The sequence below is a fragment of the Mauremys reevesii genome, linkage group 1 (genome assembly GCF_016161935.1).
Source record: "Mauremys reevesii isolate NIE-2019 linkage group 1, ASM1616193v1, whole genome shotgun sequence".
NCBI lineage: Eukaryota > Metazoa > Chordata > Testudines > Geoemydidae > Mauremys > Mauremys reevesii.
In genome coordinates this window covers 291,424,299-291,447,645 of record NC_052623.1, presented here as the reverse complement: position 1 = coordinate 291,447,645, position 23,347 = coordinate 291,424,299, and the positions used below count along the sequence as shown (strand labels likewise).

The window sequence follows — 23,347 nt, the reverse complement described above, 5'->3', positions numbered from 1 at the left end:
CTGTCCTAAACAGCTCTTCCAGTCAGCAATAAGATTACATTTTGATATAATTTAGGTTGCACACTCCCATGATAGTGTGTCCAGACTTTCAAATTCTCTGTATAGCCCATCAATGGCCCAAGAAGAACAGTTACAAGATTTTCTGAAGTTCTTATAGTTTGCCAAATATAATCAAAGTACTGTTTCATTTGACTAATATACTAACAATTTCAAGTAGAAGGGCACAGTGGGGAGGGGAAAGAGGTAAGATTAGAGATACTTTACCATACTTCATTTCTTCCATAAGAGCTACATATGAAAATTCAACCCAAGAAGTTATTAGACAACAAAGAAGAACCTAAGCTACATTACTGGTTCACAGTTCTACAGAGGCAATATTAAGATAGCTTTCTGCCTTACAGCAACAAGAATATACAAATAATTAACAGATGAACAGTTTTCTTGTCAGAACTAAAACATTCTTGTTTTATTTAAAAAACCTTTTACCTAGTGTGCAAGTTATACATTTGTGTGCTAGATGATGAACAACAGGTTCCTGTCACTATTTAAAAGAAAGTGCCATGAACATAAAAAATATGCCTTGCCTCCCCCTTTACTCTCTTAGAAGTTTTTAAACAAATATCTCATCTGCAGTAAGAGACTCTGCACATTACTGTCCCAGACCTCTTACATTCAATCTTTACACAATTCAAAATATCCACTACATTCAAGGGTGAACACAAGACCGGACCTGTGTACACACCTCCTCACCACCCTTTTCATTTCTCCCAAAATATCAAATCTAAAATCTGTCTCATACCACTTTCAACTGTGTCACCTTTCCCTTAAATCTTATCACTGACTTCTTTCCACATCAAACCTCAAACTCTCTTCAACTTGAAGGCTTTAAGTTCTGTCCCCACCTGCCTGGCAAGCTATCTCCTCTTATTTTCCATGTCTAAGGCCTCTAGGCCAACTGCTTTTATTTTATCTCCTTCATACTTGCAATAATATGTCTTTTCTTGTACCACCCGGCGCCCAAACATCCTCTCCCTGTATGCCAAGAAGTCTCACTCTACTCCCAATTCCTCCTCGGATCTTACTTTTCAGTTAGCGTTTCGTCACTTCCTCAGATCTGGAATTATCTGCTTCAATTGCTGCTCCTAAATATAGATACTTTATTCTAAAAAAAAAAAAAAAAAAAAAAAGACAAGCAGCAAAACATCTGCTTCCATGGAAATTACACTTTCTTCTTTCTTCCCATTCCAACACCATCAGTAAGTTTTCTTTTCATTATCATTTAAACTACATTTTGGGGCCAGAATTATATTTAAGTTTGAACAATGCAGAAATAGAGTTGTTCAGAGATGCAGCCACCTGGCCAAAAGGAAAAATGTATACCTCAGAAAGGCAAAGATGAATAAAAGATCATAATGGTCAAAGATTAAACTGTCTTAAGCAGAAGAGCCTTGCAGATAGTTAAAGGAACTCTAGAATATATAGAGGAAGGGTGTTCCTTAAGACTGAATCTGTCCCTACACTAAGATCATAAAATATCAGGGTTGGAAGGAACCTCAGATGGTCATCTAGTCCAACCCCCTGCTCAAAGCAGGACCAATTCCCAGACAGATTTTTGCCCCAGATCCCTAGATGGCCCCCTCAAGGATTGAACTCTCAACCTTGAGTTTAGCAGGCTAATGCTCAAACCACTGAGCTATTCCCCCCAATGACCTTGTTCTTACTCAAATACAAATGAAACACTGGGACAGAGTAGGATAACCAACTCAGCCTTAGGAGGGAAAAATCAAAAAAACAAAACAAAAACAAAAGTGGGATTGATTTATCAAGTAGAACTCATGCCTAGATCAGAGTTTAAACTAGCATTATACATTTGAATTTAGTCCATTACTTTCTCAGCAACCAGTACATAGCACATGTGTTTTAGATTCCCTCTATTGATTGCACATTCAAAACATACTGTGTCAACAAAAGCCATTTCCTCCAAAATAATTCCTACTATTCTTAGTCCCACTTCAGCTCCACCAGCATTATGATGGCCTGTGACACAAGCACTTTTACCACCATGCAGACCAATTATGCTCATAGCAGGTCTACACAAGATGGTGATAAAGACAACTGGCTACCAATCTCTTATCTACATTGGTAGTCCCACTACTGCTAGTGCCACGGAAGCTGAAACAGTGGGAAGTTTGGGAAAAAGAGGCTACTGTAAACCACGATATTTTGATTTCTGAATTAATAAATTGCATGAAATTCCAAGTCTGTGCACTCCAAGATGCACTGCACCGTAGACCTTATACAGTTTGACACTGGCAGCATAAAGGCCCAACAGAACAGCAGCTACGGATGGTGGATCATCTAGAAATATTGGAAGTTATGTATCTTACAATTAAAGCATATGTAAATAAGACTAAGGGACTCAACCTTGTATGGAGAAATATGGTATAGGGTGAATGCACTGTCATTGTTCTATGGAGAAGAGGTGATGCCCTCTCTGAGAAAGTGGGAGGGGAAGCGATGGAGGAGAAGCGGGGGGAACATTTGAGGGACAGAGGCAGAGAGTTTAAGAGAAACTGTCTGTGAGTAACCTGAGAGAAACAGGGTGAGGGGAGAGAGCAGCCAGAGTGGCATAGAAAAAATAGGACTGAGAGAAACTGAGACTAAGTGAGAGGCTGAGATTGGGCAGAATAACAGACAGATGTGCAGGAGAGGATCCTGTCAGTTTAAAGCTGGCTGGTCACGTCAGTACGTGCTTAATCACGTGTTCTTGAGCATCCATTCCTTTATATTCCTGATGATTGGATCTAGTCATCTCCTATCATTGATTCATGTTGTCCCAGATATCCAGAACAGGAGAACCAAAGGTCCTTCAGATCCAGTGGGTCTGATCTAACGTGCACCCCAAAAAGCAAGCATCACTGGAGTCAAGACCATCTCTTCAGGAAGTCATGAGAGGTGCTTGAGACTCAGAGACTGACTTCAGTGTTAGACAGCACTCAGTGAGATATTTGGAGAAAGGGGAACCTTTAACCAAAAACAACAACAACCTATAAGATAATAGCCTGTGCACACAGAGATAAGATTTTTTTTTTAATTTAGAGGATTATATCTGACATATCTGGCTTTAAGACTAAGCTTGATAAGTTTATGGAGGGGATGGTATGATGGGATAGCCTAATTTTGGCAATTAATTTGGCAACTGATCTTTGATTATCAGCAGGTAAGTATGCCCAGTGGTCTGTGATGGGATGTTAGATGGGGTGGGATCTGAGTTACTACAGAGAATTCTTTCCTGGGTGCTGGCTGGTGAGTCTTGCCCACATGCTCAGGGTTTAACTGATCGCCATATTTAGGGTCAGGAGGGAATTTTCCTCCAGGGCAGACTGGCAGAGGCCCTGGAGGTTTTTCGCCTTCCTCTGCAGCATGGGGCACGGGTCACTTGCTGGAGGATTCTCTGCAGCTTGAGGTCTTCAAACCACAATTTGAGGGCTTCAATAACTCAGACATAGGTTAGGGGTTTGTTACAGGAATGGGTGGGTGAGATTCTGTGGCCTGCATTGTGCAGGAGGTCAGACTAGATGATCATAATGGTCCCTTCTGACCTTAAAGTCTATGAGTCTATATGCAGTTAAGTAGACATAGTAGTAAGTTAGTATGCGCACACATCTGAACATGCGTGTGTGTGTGTACATGTATTTGAATCGGGTTTTTAATTATATACTTCATATATTAAATATTGTAGTTAGGTGGAGTCCAGTTCTGTTTGTTCCAGTGTAAATAAAATCTGTTATTTTTTGTTGGATGATCACTTTTATTATCTTGTCTATCGCCCCACAATCTTTTACTGCAGTGTAATTCCCCGCCCCCTCAGCCCCCAATCTCTCACATGCTGAGTAAATTATACCACCCCTGTGATGGACCACTGCTAAATCTTGGTCAGCATATTTCAAATTATAACACAATAACCCTACTCACAGAGGTCAGTTTACACATAGCATACAATATCTGCATGTGACCTGGAGAACATTATGTTATGCTGCAGTTGTTGAATAGCTGCAATAATGAACCTATGGTTCTACAAGAAAAAACTACAAGGAAAGAAAGAAAGAGGAAGGATGACCCTGAACAAGTCATCTGTGCCTCAGTTCTTCTATATGTAAAATGGGAATACTACTTCCTTTTTCCCAACCTTGTGTCTATTTAGTTTGTATGCTCTTCAGGGCAGGTACTGTCTTATTAGAGGTATGTGAAGCGCTTGCACAACAGGACCTCAGTCTGTATGGGGGACCCCTGGTGCTACTATTAATACCACTAACAAAAAAGTTCAGAATTGGGAAGGATTTCAGCTGATTGAATTTTAATGATCATAGGCAAGTTTTAGCCTAGCAGTACTCCAACTTCTGAAGGCACACCACCACCACCTAATCTTCATTTAAACACTCAAAATATAGCTAAAGAATGCTCAAATTAGAATCCATTTAAATCATCCACAAAGAGGAAAAAGGTGCGAAATAAAAACACATCATCGAAAATAGAAGATTAGGATGTTTAAAACTAACTATGTGGGTTGCACAACAGCAGAGTCTCAGTGTATCTCATGTCTTTTGAGACTTGCTTTAAAAAAAAAACTCCTTTATATTAACATTTCCTAGTTTTAAGATTTATTTCTAAAACCAAGCTCAGCCAAACACCACACAGGAGTTATCACAGCTCATGAGTCATGCAAAATCACAGTTCAGGTTTTTTGGACAACAGTTCCCAGAACCCCCAACTCAACATCAGAGGCACCAAGTTACTTTATGGGAAGAGAAGTTAAAGATATTTCTCTGCAGTTCCATGAACAAAGCTTGGGATAAACAAACGGAAAAAAAGTGTTTCCGAGGGTTCCAAAATTGAAACAAGATTTGCATGTGAAAAACTGATATTACTGTGCCCTCTTGATCACTCATTTCAATAACCACCCCCCAAATACACAAGCTACAACCAAACTATTCTGAAGAACAAATTAAAGTTGAGAGTTTGAGAACTGCATCACCAGAACAGCTAGGAGAATTAGTATAGGTGTTTTTTTCTAACTAAATTACTAGTTCTTATGAGCTTCCCCATTCTCCAAACGCATGCACAGAACAAACTGACTTTAATTGGACAAGAAAGCCATACTCTAAAAGCCACAAAAGCATACAGCATATTGTTTGCTCTCTACCAACCCAGCAATTGAGTCTAGGTGGATGACATGGGGGGAGGATATCAGTGGTTGGTTTTTTTGGCCTGCTAAACCAGGGTTGAGTTCAATCCTTGAGAGAGAGAGGGGAGGATAGGGCAAAAATTGGTCCTGCTAGTGAAGGCAGGGGGCTGGACTTGATGACCTTTCAAGGTCCCTTCCAGTTCTAGGAGATTGGTATATCTCCAATTACCACCTACCACCATGAGATGTCTTCTGCTACAGACCAACAGAAGAGCTGTAGCATGAGTGCGATCCTGCCACCAGTCCTACTCCAAGATCTCCTCCCTCACCAGCAGAAGGCATGAACTGTAGAGCTGGAGAGTTCAAACTCTCACAGTATACACTAAATATTAAAAGAAAATTGAGTCATGAGCTACTTTCCCATGCACATTTGTGATCACACTGATCACTTCCCCCTGTGGTAACTACAACTATTGCTTAGGCGGGAAAGTAGTATTAGGCAGTATTTTTTTTTTTTGTCATCTTTACTCCAAGAATGGTCCATCTTTTGAAGAAAAAGAATCACACTGCATGCTTGTGTTCTTATCTGATTTTACCCCCCTGCCACCTGTTCTTTTCTCAGTTTAAATAAGAATAGCCAGCACAATGTAAACCAGATAGATCTCTGCTGACTGCCAGTAAATGACCTATGGACCCCAATTTGGGAACTTCTGCTCTAGAACACATCCCAATATGAATGAACAGAATCCTAATCAATTCATGCATCAGTTGAAGGCCAGCCTGAGCCTGGATCCTGTGAGTAACCCACAGATTTCAGGAAATATGAAAGTCACAGGAATCTGCAAAAGTCTATGAAAAGCTCAGCAGTTCAGCCTGTATCAGCTCGTACAATTTAGAGCACCATGGCAGTCCAGGGCTCCTGTACGGAGGCAGAATTCTCTCCAATCTGAAGAAGGGAAATACAGTACTATGTGACTCAGGCAACAGAAAATTTCAGTCATAATTTATTTTCCCCAGTACTAGAACAAAAGCAACCAGGTCACAGCACACAAGATTAAGTGAAAAAAATTTTTTTTTAAAAGCCCTTATTACTTCTGGCTCCCACTACTCAAACCCTTCAATATTACACAGCTATCCTGCATATTTCAGCAAGTTTCCTCTCTTTTGGGGCTCTAGGGGATAAATTCAAGTTTAAGCTACCCACACTTGCCATATTATCCATACTGTCTAATCAAATCACACAAACCCAAACACCATTACCCCTGCCCCATCCCTTCCCCGAGGCCCCACCCCCCACTCACTCCATCTCCTCCTCCCTCCATCACTTGCTCTCCCCCATCCTCACTCACTTTCACTGGGCTAGGGCAGGAGGTTGGGGTGCTGAAGAGGTGGCGGGGGGTCCAGGTTGAGCCTGGGGTAGGGGGTTGGGGTGCAGGTTCTGGGAGGGTTTGGGTACCGGAGGGGGCTCAGGGCTGGGGCAGAGGGTTGGGGTGTGTGCAGGAAGGCATGTAAGCTGCGGGCTCTGACCGGGCAGCACTTACCTCTGGCAGCTCCTGGGAGGTGGCTCCTAGGCTCAGGGGCAGCCAGTCGGCTCCATGTGCTTCCCCTGCCATGTGCCCCACAGCTCCCATTGGCCGCTGTTCCCAGCCAAGGGGAGCTGCAGAGTTGGCAGTCGGGAAAGGGGCAGCATGCAGAGATCCCCTGGACGCCCCTGTGCCTAACTGGATATGCTAATCGCTTCTGGAAATCGCATGGAGCGCCACGGCGCCTGCCTTAGCCCCACTGCTCTGCCAGACTTTTAGTGGCCTACAATATCCCAGATTGGCTTCAATAGCCTCCTGGAGATTAAGCCCAATTCCAGGAGACTCACGGCCAATCCAGGAGAGTTGGCAACCCTATTCATACTCCCCTGGAAGGAGAGTTTTCAAAAATACAAAACCTGTAAGATGTTGGGTATTTGTGCACAAAGGATTTTCAAAAAAAAGAAGGAAATGAAATATTGTACTGATCCTAAATACAGTAGTAATATTTCTGTATTGATTTTCAAATACTTTAAGCAAATCAAAAGCTTCAGGCAATGTTAAACTAAAATGTGTAGTAGTCTAAGAAAATTAGATACTATACTTAGATAAGGTTTTGGCCCCAAAAGAGAAACTTTTAATTGTGGTTACAGTTTGAAAAAACACTTCTAACGCAATAGCTGTGGTATAAAATAGAAACATGAAATACTTCATATTCCGCCTATAATCAAGGTACACATTTGTCAAACTTAATTACTACTGTAAGTATTAATCTGGCAAGCAATGCTGAACAGTGGAAAAAAGTACTTAACATTAACATCAGTTCTAAGGAGAATTCACAACATTTTAGATTTATGGCTTGCCTACTTGGCCCTGCAGTTCAGACATTGGGAGTGGGAATAGCAGTGTGCACCAAAGTGCTGCACTATAATTCTCCCATGTGATCCGAGTGGGCACGAACTAAAAGGTTCCTAGTTCAGACTAACATTGTCCTATTCAAACAGGACGACATTAACACAAACCAGGAAACTTTTAGTTCGTACCCACAGCACAACACTTTGGCGTGCACTGCTCTTCACACCCCCACAGTCCAAACCACAGGATAGTGTATCTGTAGCCTTAATGAACTTAGAAAAACCTACCCTATAGATCTCATTTTTAAAGCATGTCAAGGAGGTCCAACACCACACACTTAAAGTTGTCTGCATTGCTTCCCAATTTACCTTTATCTCTGTATTTGCTAAATGTTGATAACAGAGGAAAGGTACGTGATTCTCATCATTGCAAATAAGGTACCATGACCACAGGAGGAGGAGGAGCAGGGAGTTTCTTCAGACGGGCCCTATATTGTGGTTGACATCTGACGTACAAGGTGTGAACAAAGGCCTTGGAAAGGAGAGTACCCTCTCCCAGGGAGCAGTTCAATTCTGAATGATGTCAAGTATCAGAGGAGTAGCCATGTTAGCCTGTATCCACATGCATTTGAAGAAGTGGGTTTTTTACCCACAAAGCTTATGCCCAAATAAACCTGTTAGTCTTTAAGGTGCCACCGACCTCCTCGTTGTAATTCTGAATGAGCAAAGAGAGGTCCAACATTGTTGCAGGCTGTAAAGTAGTTCACTTTATACTCATCTCCAGATAGAAACATTTTCCATATTATTGATTATGTCCTGGCAAAACAACTACCTTAGATTACTTATTTTTATGGCCCAAATACTGCTGTAAGATTTTCTTTTTGCTTTTATTGTTGATCAAAAAGTTTTTTCAAGTAAAAAAAAATTATTGAATTAATTTAAGCATTCCTTTATTCTCACTAAAGAAAGGAAAAAATCTAAATGAGTTTTACTTTGTTTTTGAAGGAAGGTGATTAGGGCCCCACAGTCCTAGGTGCAGTATGGAAGCTGACATGGTCCCTGCCCCAGAAAGCTTACAATCCTCCCTGGAAAGTACTCATTGTCCTTGCAAAAGTCCTGGGAATCCCTACCATTCCGCCTACTCCTGATCTCATGAAGCAGCACTTCAGTTACCAATCACTGACTGGAAAAAGAAAGCTAGTCTGCCCTGCTCATATGCTGATCAGCGAGACTAACAGGAATGCCCTCTATTACCTTACCTCCCCTAATAGTGAGTACCAAGTCCAGGAATCAAACATTTCTTCCATGGTAGTGAAAAGTACTACTTCAAGGTTACCAGGCAGGCCCTGCTTAACAAGTGTTGGTATATTTTCCCCCTGCTGATAGGATACAAAATTTACTTTTAACACGCATTGACCAAAAAGTACTCGCAATTTTAGATACAAACTCAAGATCAGTGATCCTAAAAAAACCCTCCACGTTAATTTAATCTGAATACGTTCAATCACATTGACGTTACTCACCGAAGTTCTGTCGGGTTCCCCTTCAAATAAAACAGTCTCCATGTTGAAAGAGGCCTTGTCTCAATATTTCTTTCAATTAGAGTTCCTCCATGCTGCAAACCTGCATATCCTGGAAAAGAACAAATCAATCATCAGTGGCTGAAATGAATTAACACTGCAACCAGATATAACTAGTGTTCTTTAACAATAATAAACTAGAGCACTGTTCAACAAAAATAATGACTTAACTGCTACCACATGCCATTCATATCATATTTCCTCAAAGATTCCACATACTACCTGTACAAAGGGCCTACATTAAAGAAAAATTAAGGCTGCAAAGTGAAGCGCCCAAAACTCAAGAAATGATCACATTAAGGTTGGCCTATTTTGCACATGCATTGTGATAGTCTTAAAATACAACATGTCATTTTCCCCACAGGATCACACTCATTCAAGGTATAGAGCTGCCAAAGGCCAGTGAATAAACAACAGTCAGTAAGCAAAAACCAGATTCTTCTGTATCTTTTTACATCCTCTTAGTTCAATGTGTAGCTCCAGGCCTCAATTACTGAACAACATCCAAACCCTACAGTGAACAAAGAAAAGCTTGTAAAAGAAAACCGTTCCGTAGCACTCAATTTAGTCAGAAATTTTTATGAATTTTTAAGATCTCCACTACAGTTTAAGCAGTAGCCTAAACAGACCCAAGGCACAGAGACTAAGCGACTTTGCCACTTATGGTGCCATTTTTGGACGAGCTGGGGACTGGATTCATGTTTTTTTAGGTTCCAGTCAAAAGACACACAGGATCATTCCACCCCCTTCCTCAGGACCACTGCCTTATTCCCTATATCTGATGCAATGTTTTGTATGGAACAAGGAAAGGGTGCTATGATACCAGGCTAGCTCACACCACAGTATAACCCTCAAACAAAAAAAACCCAAAAAAACCAAAACCACGGTTACTCACCTTTCTGTAACTGTTGTTCTTTGAGTGATTGCTCATATCAACTCCAGTTAGGTGTGTGCGTGCGCCGCGTGCACGGATGTCGGAAACTTTTTCCCTAGCAGCTACCCGTCGGGCAGCTGGGGAGCCCCCTGGAGTGGCGCCAATATGGCGTTCTATATAAGACCCTGCCGGCCCGACCCCCCTTCAGTTCCTTCTTGCCAGATACTCCTAACAGAGGGGAAGGTGAGTGGGAATGGAATAGATATGAGCAACACATCTTGAAGAACAACAGTTACAGAAAGGTGAGTAACTGTTTTTTCTTCTTAGAGTGATTGCTCATATCAATTCCAGTTAGGTGACTCCCAAGCCTTACCTCGGAGATGGGGTCAGAGTCAAGGAACCGCAGACTGGAGGATCACTCTGCCAAAGGCCGCATCATCCTGAGAGTGCTGGACAATGGCATAGTGGGACGTGAAGGTGTGAAAACAAGGCCCACATGGCAGCCCTGCAGTTTTCCTGGAGAGGAACGTGTGCCAGGAAGGCAGCTGATGACGCCTGAGCTCTCGTGGAGTGAGCCATAACAGCAGGCGGAGGGACGTTTGCCAGGTTATAGCAAGCACGAATGCACCTGGTGATCCACAAAGACATTCATTGAGAGGAAACCAGGGCGCCTTTCATCTGCTCCACAATGGCGACAAACTGGGTTGTTTTACGAAAGGGCTTTGTCCGGTCTATATAGAAGGCGAGTGCCCTTCAAACATCAAGAGAATGGAGACGTTGTTCACGAAGATCAGCATGCGGTTTTGGGTAGAAAACGGGTAGGATGATATCCTGGCTCAGATGGAAGCGGGAGACCACTTTTGGTAGGAAGGCTGGGTGAAGATTTAGTTGAACTTTATCTTTATGAAAAAGACAGTACAGGGCGGCTCACATGTGAGAGCCCGTAGTTTCGGACACCCGACATGCGGAAGTGATGGCCACTAGGAAGGTGACCTGCCAGGAGGGAGGGAGAGAGAGAGAGAAGCGAGCAGGAGGCCAGCGGCTCAAAAGGAGGGCCCATAAGGCAAGAGAGGACCAAGTTAAGGTCCCATGCAGGCACGGGTGGCTTCGTCAGAGGATGGATTTTCTCCAGGCCTTTGAGGAAACGCCACACGACCAGGTGTGCAAACACGGAGCACCCGGCCATGCCAGGGTGAAACGCAGAGATGGCCGCGAGGTGGACCTTAAGGAATCCAAAGGCTAGGTGCTGGTCCTTTAGGAATATCAGGTAGTCCAAGATGCACGGAATTGGAGCCTGAAGCGGGGGCACCTGCCACTGAGCGCACCAGCTGGAAAACCTTTTCCACTTGGTTTCATAGGTAAGCCTGGTTGACGACTTGCAACTTTTGAGAAGCACCCGCCTTACCAAGTCCGAACAGGCACGTTCAGCCTGGTTTAGCCACAGATCCTCCAGGCCATGAGGTGGAGTGACTGAAGGTCTGGGTGCAGGAGACGACTGTGGTTCTAAGAGATGAGGTCAGCACTGAGAAGGAGACGCAGGGGAGCCTGGATTGACAGGTCCAGCAGGAACAGGTACTAACACTGATGCAGCCAAGCAGGAGCTACCAGAATGACATCTGCTAGCTGGTTAGCGATCCACAGCAAGAGACCCCCAGTAGAATAAATTTTTCTCCCAAAAAGGTCCAGCCGCTTAGCTTCCTTTGACTTGGGAGCAGGCCCTTGTTGGCCCTGCCTTTCCTTGGCATTCACCCCTCGTCCACAAGCAAGCATGGGGCGGAGTGGGTAAAAAGGTATTCATAACACCTGGTGGGGACAAAGTACTTTCTTTCTACCGCCTTAGCTGTGGGAGGAATGGAGGCCAGGGTTTGCCAGATAGACTTGGCATTGTTCTGGATGGTTTTATTCATGGGGAGAGCCACCCTGGAAAGCCCCTCCGGGCCTAGAATGTCCACCGTAGGGTGGTCCTCCTCCACAACCTCCTCAATTTGGAGGTTCATATTGAGGGACACGTGCCTCAATAGGGTCCTTAAAGAACTAAAGTCCTTCGGGGGTGGACCAGATGTGGACGTGCCAGCCACAGCCTCATCAGGGGAGGACGAAGACAACTCCACTGGAAGGGCCGGTGCGGAGATAGTTTCCTGGTTAGGCACGGGTGGTTCCTCCTGGGTGCACGGGTGGTTCCTCCTGGGCGCCTGGCACCACGGGTGCTGGCTCTGCAGGTTGGTCTGGGTCCGGAGGGGGGCGGCTGAGAGTCACCTCGGAGGGCCGGGCGCCCAATCCTGATGGTGGCCAGGCATCTGGGGGGGGCGCGCCCTGGGCCTGATGATATGCCCAGAGGGTCCAAAATTGCCACTGGGGCTGCCAGTTTGGTGCTAGGGGATCTGAGGCTCCCCGGTCCCGACTGGGGAATGTCTGAGAACTCTGAGGCTCTCTCCGACCTGCCAGAAGGGGAACGAGATCACAACAGCCAAGAAGGAGCAGTGCGCGAGTGAAGCAAAGGTGGCACTGAGTCCCTTGGTAGGCGCAGGTCATGAGGGGATCAGTACCGGGAGGCTGATCGCGACCGGTGCCGGGCAATAGAGCGGTGCCAGGCAGTAGAGCGGTGCCACTCTGGCGACCAGTGCCACGATGGAACGCGGTGGCAGGCCGTGGGCCAGTGCAACAGTCGACGTGGGGATCAGAGTTCCACACTGCATTGGTCCAAACGGTGCAGCGAGGTCACCGATCATGACCTGGATCTGGAGCGGGACCATGACCCAGCAGTTGATAGCGACCTCGAGCAGGAACAGCTCCGAGGATCAGGACTGCGAGAGGGGGAGGGATAGCTCAGTGGTTTGAGCATTGGCCTGCTAAACCCAGGGTTGTGAGTTCAATCCTTGAGGGGGCCACTTAGGGATCTGGGGCAAAAATTGGTCCTGCTACTGAAGGCAGGGGGCTGGACTCAATGACCTTTCAAGGTCCCTTCCAGTTCTAGGAGATTGGTATATCTCCAATTATTACCTATTACCAGCACCGCGAGTCTAACTGGTGCCGTGAATCAGACCGGTACCTGTGGCGGTGCTGGGACTCGGAACAGCGTGGAGATGCTGGTCTGAGGGCTGCCATTCCGAACATCGCTGGTTTACCCTTGGACGGTACCAGGACTCGGGGGCCAGTGCTGGGGCCGGAGGCACCGGAACTGTCATTTCGATGAGCCCTCTGGTGGCCTCGAAGGTATCCAGTGTGAAAGGTAATGTGATCTCTTCCACTTGCACTGTCCCTTGTGCACCGTCCCAGGGCTGGGATGAGCAGGTCTGGGCCTGGCGGCCTTGTCCTGCTTAGAGGCCTGGTTAGAGTCTTGCTCGGTCAGGATCGGGAAAACTGCTTCGGCCCTAACGGGGTCCTTCCGAGGCTTGCTTCTTCCCAGAAACCAGGGAATGACAGCGGTGCCAACACGGGCGTTTTTGGGGCCCGGGAGATCGCCAGTCCCGAGATGAGCGTGGGATCTTCCGTGGTGCCGAAGACGGTACTGCAGAGGGGCACTCCGCTCCAAAGCGGTTGGGCCCGAGTCTTGAGAGGGCCGCAAAGCGGACTCCATGAGGAGTTGCTTGAGTCGAATCTCCCTCTCTTTTCACGTCCGGGGCTTGAACGCCTTACAGATTCTACACTTGTCCGCCTGATGGCGCTCCCCCAGACACCTGAGACAGGAATTGTGGAGGTCGCCCATAGGCATGGGCTTGTTCCAAGAGTTGCAAGGCTTGAAGCCTTGGGACGGCATGCCCCAGAGCCCTGCAGGGCAGTCATTGAGGGGACTGCCCTCAACTACTAAACTACTCTTAATACTATAGGAAACACTTAATGCTAACTAATAGCAATTAATCGACAATCAAGATAAGAGAAGCTAGGGATAAGTGGAGCACTTGATGAGACAAGAGACCACTATTCCAACAACCGTCACGGGTGGTAAGAAGGAACTGAAGGGGGGTAGGGCCGGCAGGGTCTCATATAGAATACCATATCGGCGCCACTCCAGGGGACTCCTCAGCCGGCCCGACTGGTAGCTGCTAGGGAAAAAGTTTCTGACATCTGTGCACACGGCACACGCACACACCTACCTGGAATTGATATGAGCAATCACTCGAAGAAGAACAGACAAGAATTGCTCTGGACCTAAGTTCCCTGTAAGCTGCGTGGCCATGGAGCCATGCAGCAGCCTATTTAACTCTGTGCAGGTGCTCAGGGAACCCACCTGGTGACCTGCCGCAGCCAAGGTGCCCCTCCGCCAACCCGGCCCCAGGCACGGCTGAGGCACCCCTTCCCCAGCCTAAACTCGGCCCTGGCCTGAATCTGCTGGGGCTGTGGAAGGGGCACCTACCCTGCAGCCCCAGGCCAGGTGCTGCCATGGAGGAGAGAGTCACCTCTTCCCCTAAGCTCAGGTGCTGCTCCGGGGTCAGGGAGGAGAGAGAGAGCAAGCGTGCTGGGAAGAGTTCTCTCTCCCTGCCATAACCCCGGAGCACCCTCCTGCACCCCAAACCCTCATCCCCAGCCCCACCGCAGAGTCTGCACCCCCAGTCAGAGCCCTCACACCCCTGCACCCAATCCTCTGCCCCAGGCCTGAGCCTCCTCCCACACTCCAAACCCCTCGGCCACACCCTCACCAAATGAATTTTGTTATGCGCACCAATATGGAGGTGACGTGTCACACATCACCTCCATATTGGTGCACATAACAAAATTCGTTCTGCACATGGGTGGAAAAAACTAAAGGAAACACTGCTCTGGACCCCCATTCACTGTTTAATGTACACAAGAAATTGAGGCCAGGTGTGAGGGAGAGAAAGGTAGTGTACAAGATCATATAATTTGAGACAGTATCAGTACATCTATACACAAGGACAGAAATTCCACCATGAACAATTGTTAGGCAGTATCAGAACATTCCGTAAAGTTTCTTTTGTTTTAAAGTTATATAACTACAGTATGCATTAGATAAAATTCCTATAGGAATCGTGTAAAAACTCATTTTAATAAATCCATCACAATATTAAACAGAGAAAATTTTAAAAGTAATGAAGTCATGGGTTACTATTGCCATTGCACTCATATCTTCTATTGTGGCTAGAAATTGCAAGACTAATGCTATTTATTAGAGGATCACAGGATTAAGGATGATCTTACAAAAGTGGTGCAGTGATGTGTCATATAGCTGGATTACCCAAGACAGTGTGGCAACTTTATGTTTTAATGTTATTGTTTGACATATTGAAAATCTATATGTAGTACTTGGTTAAAAACTTTTCCTTTAAAAGGCATACTGTTCATATTTCCCAACACACAGAAAGGTCACAAGGAGTCAACTCAAGGTGATGCAGAAGGCAAAAAAAATATTTTTAAAAAATTAACAAATAGAAGTAAAAAACTCATCCTAAATTACTTGAGGTGAAAAACAATTCATTGACAAATGAAGCATCTTTCAGCAGCTTCAGTTCCAGAAGTTACATCTGTGCCAAAGCTCTCTCTTATACACAGTATACAGGGAATTCAGATTAACAAAATACCAAAATTTCATTTTTGAAAAATGAATTGCCATTTCCCTCCAACAACTCTTTAGAAACAAGACGACAATTTTGTTCTTTACCACTTTTATCCCTATCTCCAGCTACCATTTTATGCTGTTATTCATCGGTACTAAGCTATCTGAAGATATTTAATTTGCTAAAACACTAAAATGTTTAAAGTGATACAAAAAAATCAATTTCCAGATTACATATATGTTTAAAGCAGTCTTTTCACATTGATAAATTTGTAAAAATATTTAGTTATCCAACAATAGTGGATGTCTGACAAGACCTTGAGTACACAAGGTAAACAGCATTTTCAGTACCCTTTTGGGGATGATTTGCTTGCTAATCACAATGACAATGAGGTCCTTATGGAAGGGACTATTAAATATTAACTATTAAGTAAAAAAAAAAAGTTTGTTATTTCAGTTATAAGAAACATTTGAATTATTTCTTGTATAAGTAAAATTTGCATTCTCAGACTCCAAAGAGACTCAACTATTATTCAGAAAACTATTAAACTGAAAATTGCCACAGTTAGTTGTGACTATTTGGTCAGGAGCCCAACACATCTCAGTTACAGTTGGAGTCTCCAATTTCCCTCAAGTTACTAGGGTGTAATAAGAAACGGTGGGACTGGCAGATATATGTATTGACAATGTAATTTAGACCTGTGTTGTGTGTGTCGGGGACCTCTACATTAGGTGACACTGTTCCCATAGGCCCTCTCCCACTGCTGCTGCTCCTTTCCAGTATGGTGCAATGTGTAGTTTCTTGTTAATATTAAATTTAAGTTTAATTTCATTTTGCACTACACCACCCCACCTCACCCCAACTGTCATTTCTGTATTAAAACACACAACAGCATTGCAGAGGCTTTAAGTGGGAAGACTGAGGTTTTGGCAGATAGGGCTTTGGACAGAGAGAAAGGTGTAGGTGGTGGTATTGTTTTCTGGGAACCAAAAGGCATTTGGAATTTGGTACCCTGGGGAGAAGCGATGTATTACTTGTTCCACTCCTATGCAAAACGGGATAGAGAATTCTTCATTCTCCACACCAGCAAGATCCTGACAGCAACTAGCTTACATCCAACAATGGTGAAGTATTAGCCTGACGTTTCTGCCAAGATCAGAGAAGCAATGTCAACGTTTGAAGTATCCTTGGTTAGGATTTGGAGCCAGTATCCAATGGAGATAATAAGTAGCTCTGTTCACGACACCCAGACCTACTGTTCCAAGCTATTCACAAGTATCACAACATTGGTTTACACTGTGCACTGTTGGGTTACCTTCACAACTGCAAGGGCTATAGACTTATGCTACAAAATCCTAAGCTTTCATTTAGCCCAATTTTACAAGAAAGAGAAAATTGACAGCTGCATAATCACATTACACATAGAACCCTGCATATAAATTTCAACCCTAGAATGCCTCCTTTACGTTTTAAGGAGTTTGTTTATTGCTTTTAGTCTTCAAAACATACAAGCAATGAAATATGGGTACATCAAACTGTTGCTGATGAAATAAGGTCTCAGAAAGATAAAGGCTAACAAAATAATACTGCATAGTGACACCACTCAAGATTCTGGTATGTAGAAATTATTTGGTTTCTAAAAGCACAGATTGCAATTTCACATCATTAACACATGTACCTTAGACACAAAAAGCAATACACTATATTTTTACTAGGCAGTTTACTTATTCTGACAAGAACTGAATTTATGACCCTGCATACATTAATGATTTAAGATCTTATACCACCTTCCACACACCCCTACTCCTTAGTTAAGAAGAGTTAGATTGAGAGACAGCTGGGAATAGTTGGCAGTCAGTTTATAATTTTAGAAGCTTGTGCATAAAAATTGTGTTGGGTGGATTTGTTGTAGTATCTTATTGACTGTGCAGCAAGATCAGATGCAGAGCAGTACTGGGGAACTGTTTTGCCGCCCCCAATAAGGTTAGTTGGAAGTGGTACTGAGGACTATAGTTTGGCTGCCCCCAACAAGGTTAATGCATAAGGGAAATGCATAAGGTTAATGCACCGGTGCAGAGGGGTTGTAGTAACACCCTCAAAAACACAGGTGTGTTCAGTCCGGACAGAGGGGTTGTGGTGACGCCCTCAGGTTTAAAAAAAAATTAAAACACACTGATGCATCATGGTATTTAAAAACAAAGGCCTTGGTGTGTGTATGTACACCAGTGTGAATGAGAGTTGCCGGAAGACACCCAAAGTATTCTGCAAAGTCATAGGCTTGTGACCAGAAATACTCTAAAGTGGGGTATGCAACCTATGACACGCGTGCCGAAGTTGGCACACAAGCTGATTTTCAGTGGCACTCACGCTGCCTGGGTCCTGGCCACTAGTCCGGGCGGGCTCTGACACCGCAGGATTGTTGGGGGAAGATGAAGAAAACACACCATGTTTTCTGACTGAATTTTAAACCTTTTATTAATAAAATAATAATAATAATAATAAGCATTTTAATTTAATTTTAAATGAAGCTTCATAAACATTTTAAAAACCTTATTTACTTTACTTACAACAATAGCTTAGTTATATATTATAGACTTATAGAAAGAGACCTTCTAAAAACGCTAAAATGTATTACTGTCACGCGAAAGCTTAAATTAAAGTGAATAAATGAAGACTTGGCACACCACTGCTGAAAGGCTGCCGACCCCTGCTCTAAAGCAAGCCCGGTAACTCCACCTAGTGGATCGGTAAAAAGATCCGACCCAAGGTGGGCTGTCTCTGCCTGGCATCGTCCAGCGAGGGGCCTGCCTGGGTCTAGGAGAGCGTGACCCCATCTTCCCTCCCCTCTTTCCTCTCCGTATGAGTCACTGACTGATCTCACCATCTCACTGGAAGCAATAAGAGTAAGCGGTGCCATCTCTCTGAGACTAGCCAATGCTCTTTGCTGAAGGGAGGTGTAGAAGGGTCGTGGCCATCCTCGTTCATCTTTCCTGTGTGAGTGCCCTGTGGGGTGAGACCCTTAGTTTATGAGCTGCTAGCAGACAGGATACCCTCCCTGTGTGATTGGAAAATGGGTGAGGGAAAGTCTAAGCATTCCCTCTCACCCCTTAAGGGTACCCCAGCATATTACATGTACGTACATTATGGTCCCAGAACCTGCAAATATTTAGAAAATTGGAATTTTTGCACGCATAATAATCCAGCTAAACAATTCCCACTAAAAGGTACCTTTGATTTAAATAAACTTACATACCTCAGAGCAGGCCTGCACAACTCATAAAGCGGCGAGGGCCACATTACTCCAAAGAAAACAGCTGAGGGCCGAAACCCCCCGGCCCCACGGAAACACCCCACCCCAGTACCTCCCGGCCCCACGAAAACAGCCCGCTCCAGCACTACCCAGCCCTGCAGAAACAAACTCTCCTTTCCCAGTGTCACCCCACCAAAACAGCTATGGGCCAAAAAGGAAGGTTGGGGGTGGGGAGGTGATACTTGATTTTAAATCAACCAGGGGCTCCCAGCTGAAGCGGTGGCTGGGAGCCCTTAGGGGCAAATTAAAGGGTCCGGGGCTCCGGTGGCTGGGAGAACCTGGAGCTTTCCGGGGCTGGGGCAGGGATTTAAAGGGCCCAGAGCTTCTGCCGCTGAGGGGAGCCCGAGCCCTTTAAATCCCAGCCCCAGCCCACCCGCTGGAGCCGCAGCCGGGATTCAAAGGGCTCTGGGCTGCCCGCAGCGGCGGGGAGCCCTGAGCCCTTTAAATCTCAGCCACGGCCGGGAATCTCTGCGGGCAGCCCAGAGCCCTTTGATTCCCGGCCACGGCTGAGATTTAAAGGGCTCAGGGCTCCCCACCGCTGCGGGCAGCGCAGAGCCCTTTGATTCCTGGCCGCGGCTGGGATTTAAAGGGCTCTAGGCTGCCCGCAGAGCGCCCTGTGCGAGGGATTTAGAATCCCCCCGCGGGCTGCACAGTGAGGCCGTATATTGTGCAGGCCTGCCTCAGAGGAACCCTTACATCACCAAAAGCCTCTGACACACAATGGAAACAATTTGTCTATAGCAGGGGTAGGCAACCTGCGGCACACGAGCTGATTTTCAGTGGCACTCACACTGCACGGGTCTTGGCCACCAGTCCGGGGGGCTTTGCATTTTAATTTAATTTTAAATGAAGCTTCTTAAACATTTTTAAAACCTTATTTACTTTACATACAACCATATAGTTTAGTTATATATTATAGACTTATAGAAAGACACCTTCTAAAAACATTAAAATGAATTACTGGCACACGAAACCTTAAATCAGAGTGAATAAATGAAGACTCGGCACACCACTTCGGAAAGGTTGCCTACCCCTGGTCTACAGCATCCAGATGCCTCCCTACCCAAACCATTTTATTCATTCTCTCGGCTTCCTTATATCCCCAAGTAAGGTAAAGCTAAAAGCAAAAAGGGTTAATTTAAAAAATTCGGCTTGGCCCAAAAATAAAAAAAAGCTGCTCTGTGTTTAAGGTCAAGAATCAACACAGACCATGCCAAGTACAAAGAAAAAGCTTGGCTGCCCAGTAAGACCCAACAGTCTGCCTTTGCAACCCTGGAGCTGATGTGGTTTGGGAACACTAAAAAAGCCACAGTCAGCTGGCCTGGACTAAAATACCAAGCTCAGGGTCTCTAAAAAAACGCCCCAGGAAACCCAGGGCATAAAAGAACAGCCCTCCCAAAAGCGAAAGCAAGTTGAAAATTGCACAGCGCTTTCTCTGGACGTTATACACAGATGTGGCCAGTCTGGACGTACATGTGTAAGTATAAAAGTGGCTTAGGGCATTAACATTTTTCTTCCCCTGAGTGATGTGGGAACATTCCCAACACTCTCTGTTATTGTTTTATTATTTTATTAATAAAGGTTTAAAATTCAGTCAGAAAACATGGTGTGTTTTCTTCATCTTCCCCCAACAATCCTGCGGTGTCACCCTAATCATCTGACACAAAAAATAAAGCAGAAACAAAAATCTGTCACACTTTTGGTAAAAAATTTAAAAAAGGGGGGATCCCTGCAGAACACACATCATCTATTTGTTTTGCACTTGTTATTTTATGTTTGCTTTGTTTGGTATTATATGTTAAAAATTGCATAATTAAAGGTGTGTTCTCTCTCAGCCGCAATAGGTCTGGGAACCAAAAAGGGGTTTAGCAGTCCTCTCTCCACCCCGGCTGATGGGGAAGGGTGGCAGGTGAATCTACCCCCAGTCGTAGCAAAATTAAAAAATAAAAAAGTTAAAAAATAATTTAAAAAATATACCTAACAGCTAAAAAAAATTGAACAGTTAAACGCCAATTGGCTGTGCATTCTGTCCAAGTGGCAAGCCTCACGGAAAATAATTCGGCTAACCCACGTAATATTTTTTAAAAAGACCAAAAAGGGTAGGGGCTAGTCAAAAAGCCCACCCTCCTTGCTAAATAAATAAAATAAGCCTAAGCCCATTAAAAAAAAAAAAAAAAAAAAAAGTTCAACACAGGCCCAAAAAGCAGGCAAGCAACAACAACAACAAAAAAGTTAACTCTGTAGCTGCTAATAAAAAAAAAAATCAAGCAGCAAAACTTGATAAAAATGTCTGTAAGTAATCCAAACAAAAGGTTATTTAAGTAAAATCATTTGACTATAAATAAGTTAATCAAATTTGCTAAAAAACACTCCTGCTGTGTACAATCTGTTTTTTTTAATAAATTTTAAATAAATTGGTATTGTTTTAAAGTTGCAAAACCAAAAATACTCTCCCTTGGTGTTCACACCTCAACTGCTAGCAGAGGACCTCACCCTCCCTGATTGAACTAACTTCGTTATCTCCAGACTGATTCTTGCTTGCATATTTACACCTGCCTCTGGAAATTTCCATTACATGCGTCTGATGAAGTGGGTATTCACCCACGAAAGCTTATGCTCCAATACATTTGTTAGTCCTAAAGGTGTCACAGGACTGTTGCTTTTTACAGATCCAGACTAGCACGGCTACCCCTCTGATACAGGAAACTAGTGTTATTTAATATGGTATTTAGCATTTAATCCTTAAAGTGACTTAATTATTTACAAAATTTAAAATGTTTTAAATAAAGACCAAAGGTTGTGGCTGCAGCAGGGTAGTCAAAGCCAAAAAAATAAAAAAATTAAATTTGATTTTAAGTAACAAAATAGCAACTAAAAAAATCTAGTATAAAAAAAGAACAGTGCCTCTGGCTCTGTGTGGTCAAGCTGTCACTTTACTAGGGGTGCATAAAAATTTTGTAAGCACAAAAAAAAACAGTTACACCTTGTGTAAAAATTAATGTAACTGGTGTTATAAAAATTAAATTATAAAAAACTATGGATTTTCCCCAAAACACATGCAGTGTATATTGTAGCAGGGGTAAAAAAAAAATGCAAACCTACCATGCTGTTTAATTAAAATCATATTAAAACTCCAAAGAAAGCCACAATAGGTTGTGTTGTCTTTTTCAAATCGCTGTGTGTCTAAAAACAAAGTTAAAAGTTAATTATGTCCTTTTAAGACAAAGTCTCTAAGCAGCTAATAACTTTAATCCAAAAGCAAGCCAAAAATGTTTGTTTTAACGCAAATTACCTAAATAATAAAAATAAAAGCCATTAAAAACTAAGCTGCCTATAAAACAAATACAAAAAAATATAAATAATTCCTCTGTTTTGCCTGCAATTAATAAGGGTGTGTGTGTGTATATATATATATATATATATATATATATATATATATATATATATATATATATATAAAAACAAAAAACTAATGCCAGCTAAAAAGCAATCAACATACCATCCATTTACAAGCACAATAAAAATTATGTTCTGTGTTCTATGTCCTGTCTTGTGGTATTTGTCTTGTAGCCAAACTGTTTAATATTTTCATAAAACAGTCTAGTTCAAAATTAAATTAAAAAATTAAATAAAAATGCAAATAACTGTTTTATTCAATTTAAAATACATTTTTATATTTAAATATTTTGTAATATACTAAAATCTAATACATTTGCTTAAATAAAACTTCGTTGGCCAAATCTTTTAATTAAAAAATTGTTGTTAAAATTTTGCATACCAACAGTCTTTAGAAACAAGGACATGAAAGGTTAACGCACTCCCCATATTGCACATAAAATCCTTCTGGCTACCTCAAATTTCTAGCCAAAAAGCTAAAAAAAATAAAATGAAATAAAAAGCTATTAAACACCAAAGGTTGTACCAAGTGGATTCTTCATTTGAGGGCAGGGATAGCTCAATGGTTTGAGCATTGGCCTGCTAAACCCCGGATTGTGAGTTCAATCCTTGAGGGGGCCATTTAGAGAACTGGGGTAAAAATCTGTCTGGGGATTGGCCCTGCTTTGAGCGGGGGGTTGGACTAGATGACCTCCTAAGGTCCCTTCCAACCCTAATATTCTATGATTCAAAAGTGGGTATGCTTGTCCTGGCTTCTTGCTCCAAAGCTCTTTAATAAAGTCATTTTACTACAAAAACATATGTGGCATATGTTATATAATAAAACTAAAGTACTGTATAATGGAAATACGTGTGTGTTCATTGTAAAAAAAAAAAATAAAAAAAAAAAAAGGCCCTTACCAAGTCCTGCTAACTACCAACACCGCTGTAAAGTGTCAAGGACTAATTGCCTGGACCTATGCTTCTCACTGCAAAAAAGCCCCTCTGCCTCAAAATAATTCCATTCCTACTATTAATCAGCCTGTCTTTTCTTTCGGTATTTTATTTCCCTCCTTCTAAACAGCAAAAAAGGACAAGGTAATGTGCTAGTAACCTCTCCCTTGTCCACTAACAAA

The 23,347-nt window shown here is 43.4% G+C and overlaps 1 protein-coding gene across 3 annotated transcripts in view; it reads right to left on the bottom strand.

The window, feature by feature from the left end:
* The window catches only part of OSBPL8 (oxysterol binding protein like 8), a 179,235-nt gene that overhangs the window by 108,660 nt on the left and 47,228 nt on the right, over positions 1-23,347 (bottom strand). For 2 of the 3 annotated variants that reach the window (XM_039498130.1, XM_039498138.1), the window contains exon 2: positions 9,083-9,191. In XM_039498130.1, coding sequence (XP_039354064.1) covers positions 9,083-9,124 — 42 coding nt within the window. In that variant the 5' untranslated portion in view covers positions 9,125-9,191. Of the gene's footprint in view, positions 1-9,082; positions 9,194-23,347 lie in introns of those variants that run through there. The other variant, XM_039498144.1, reaches the window with a different exon arrangement.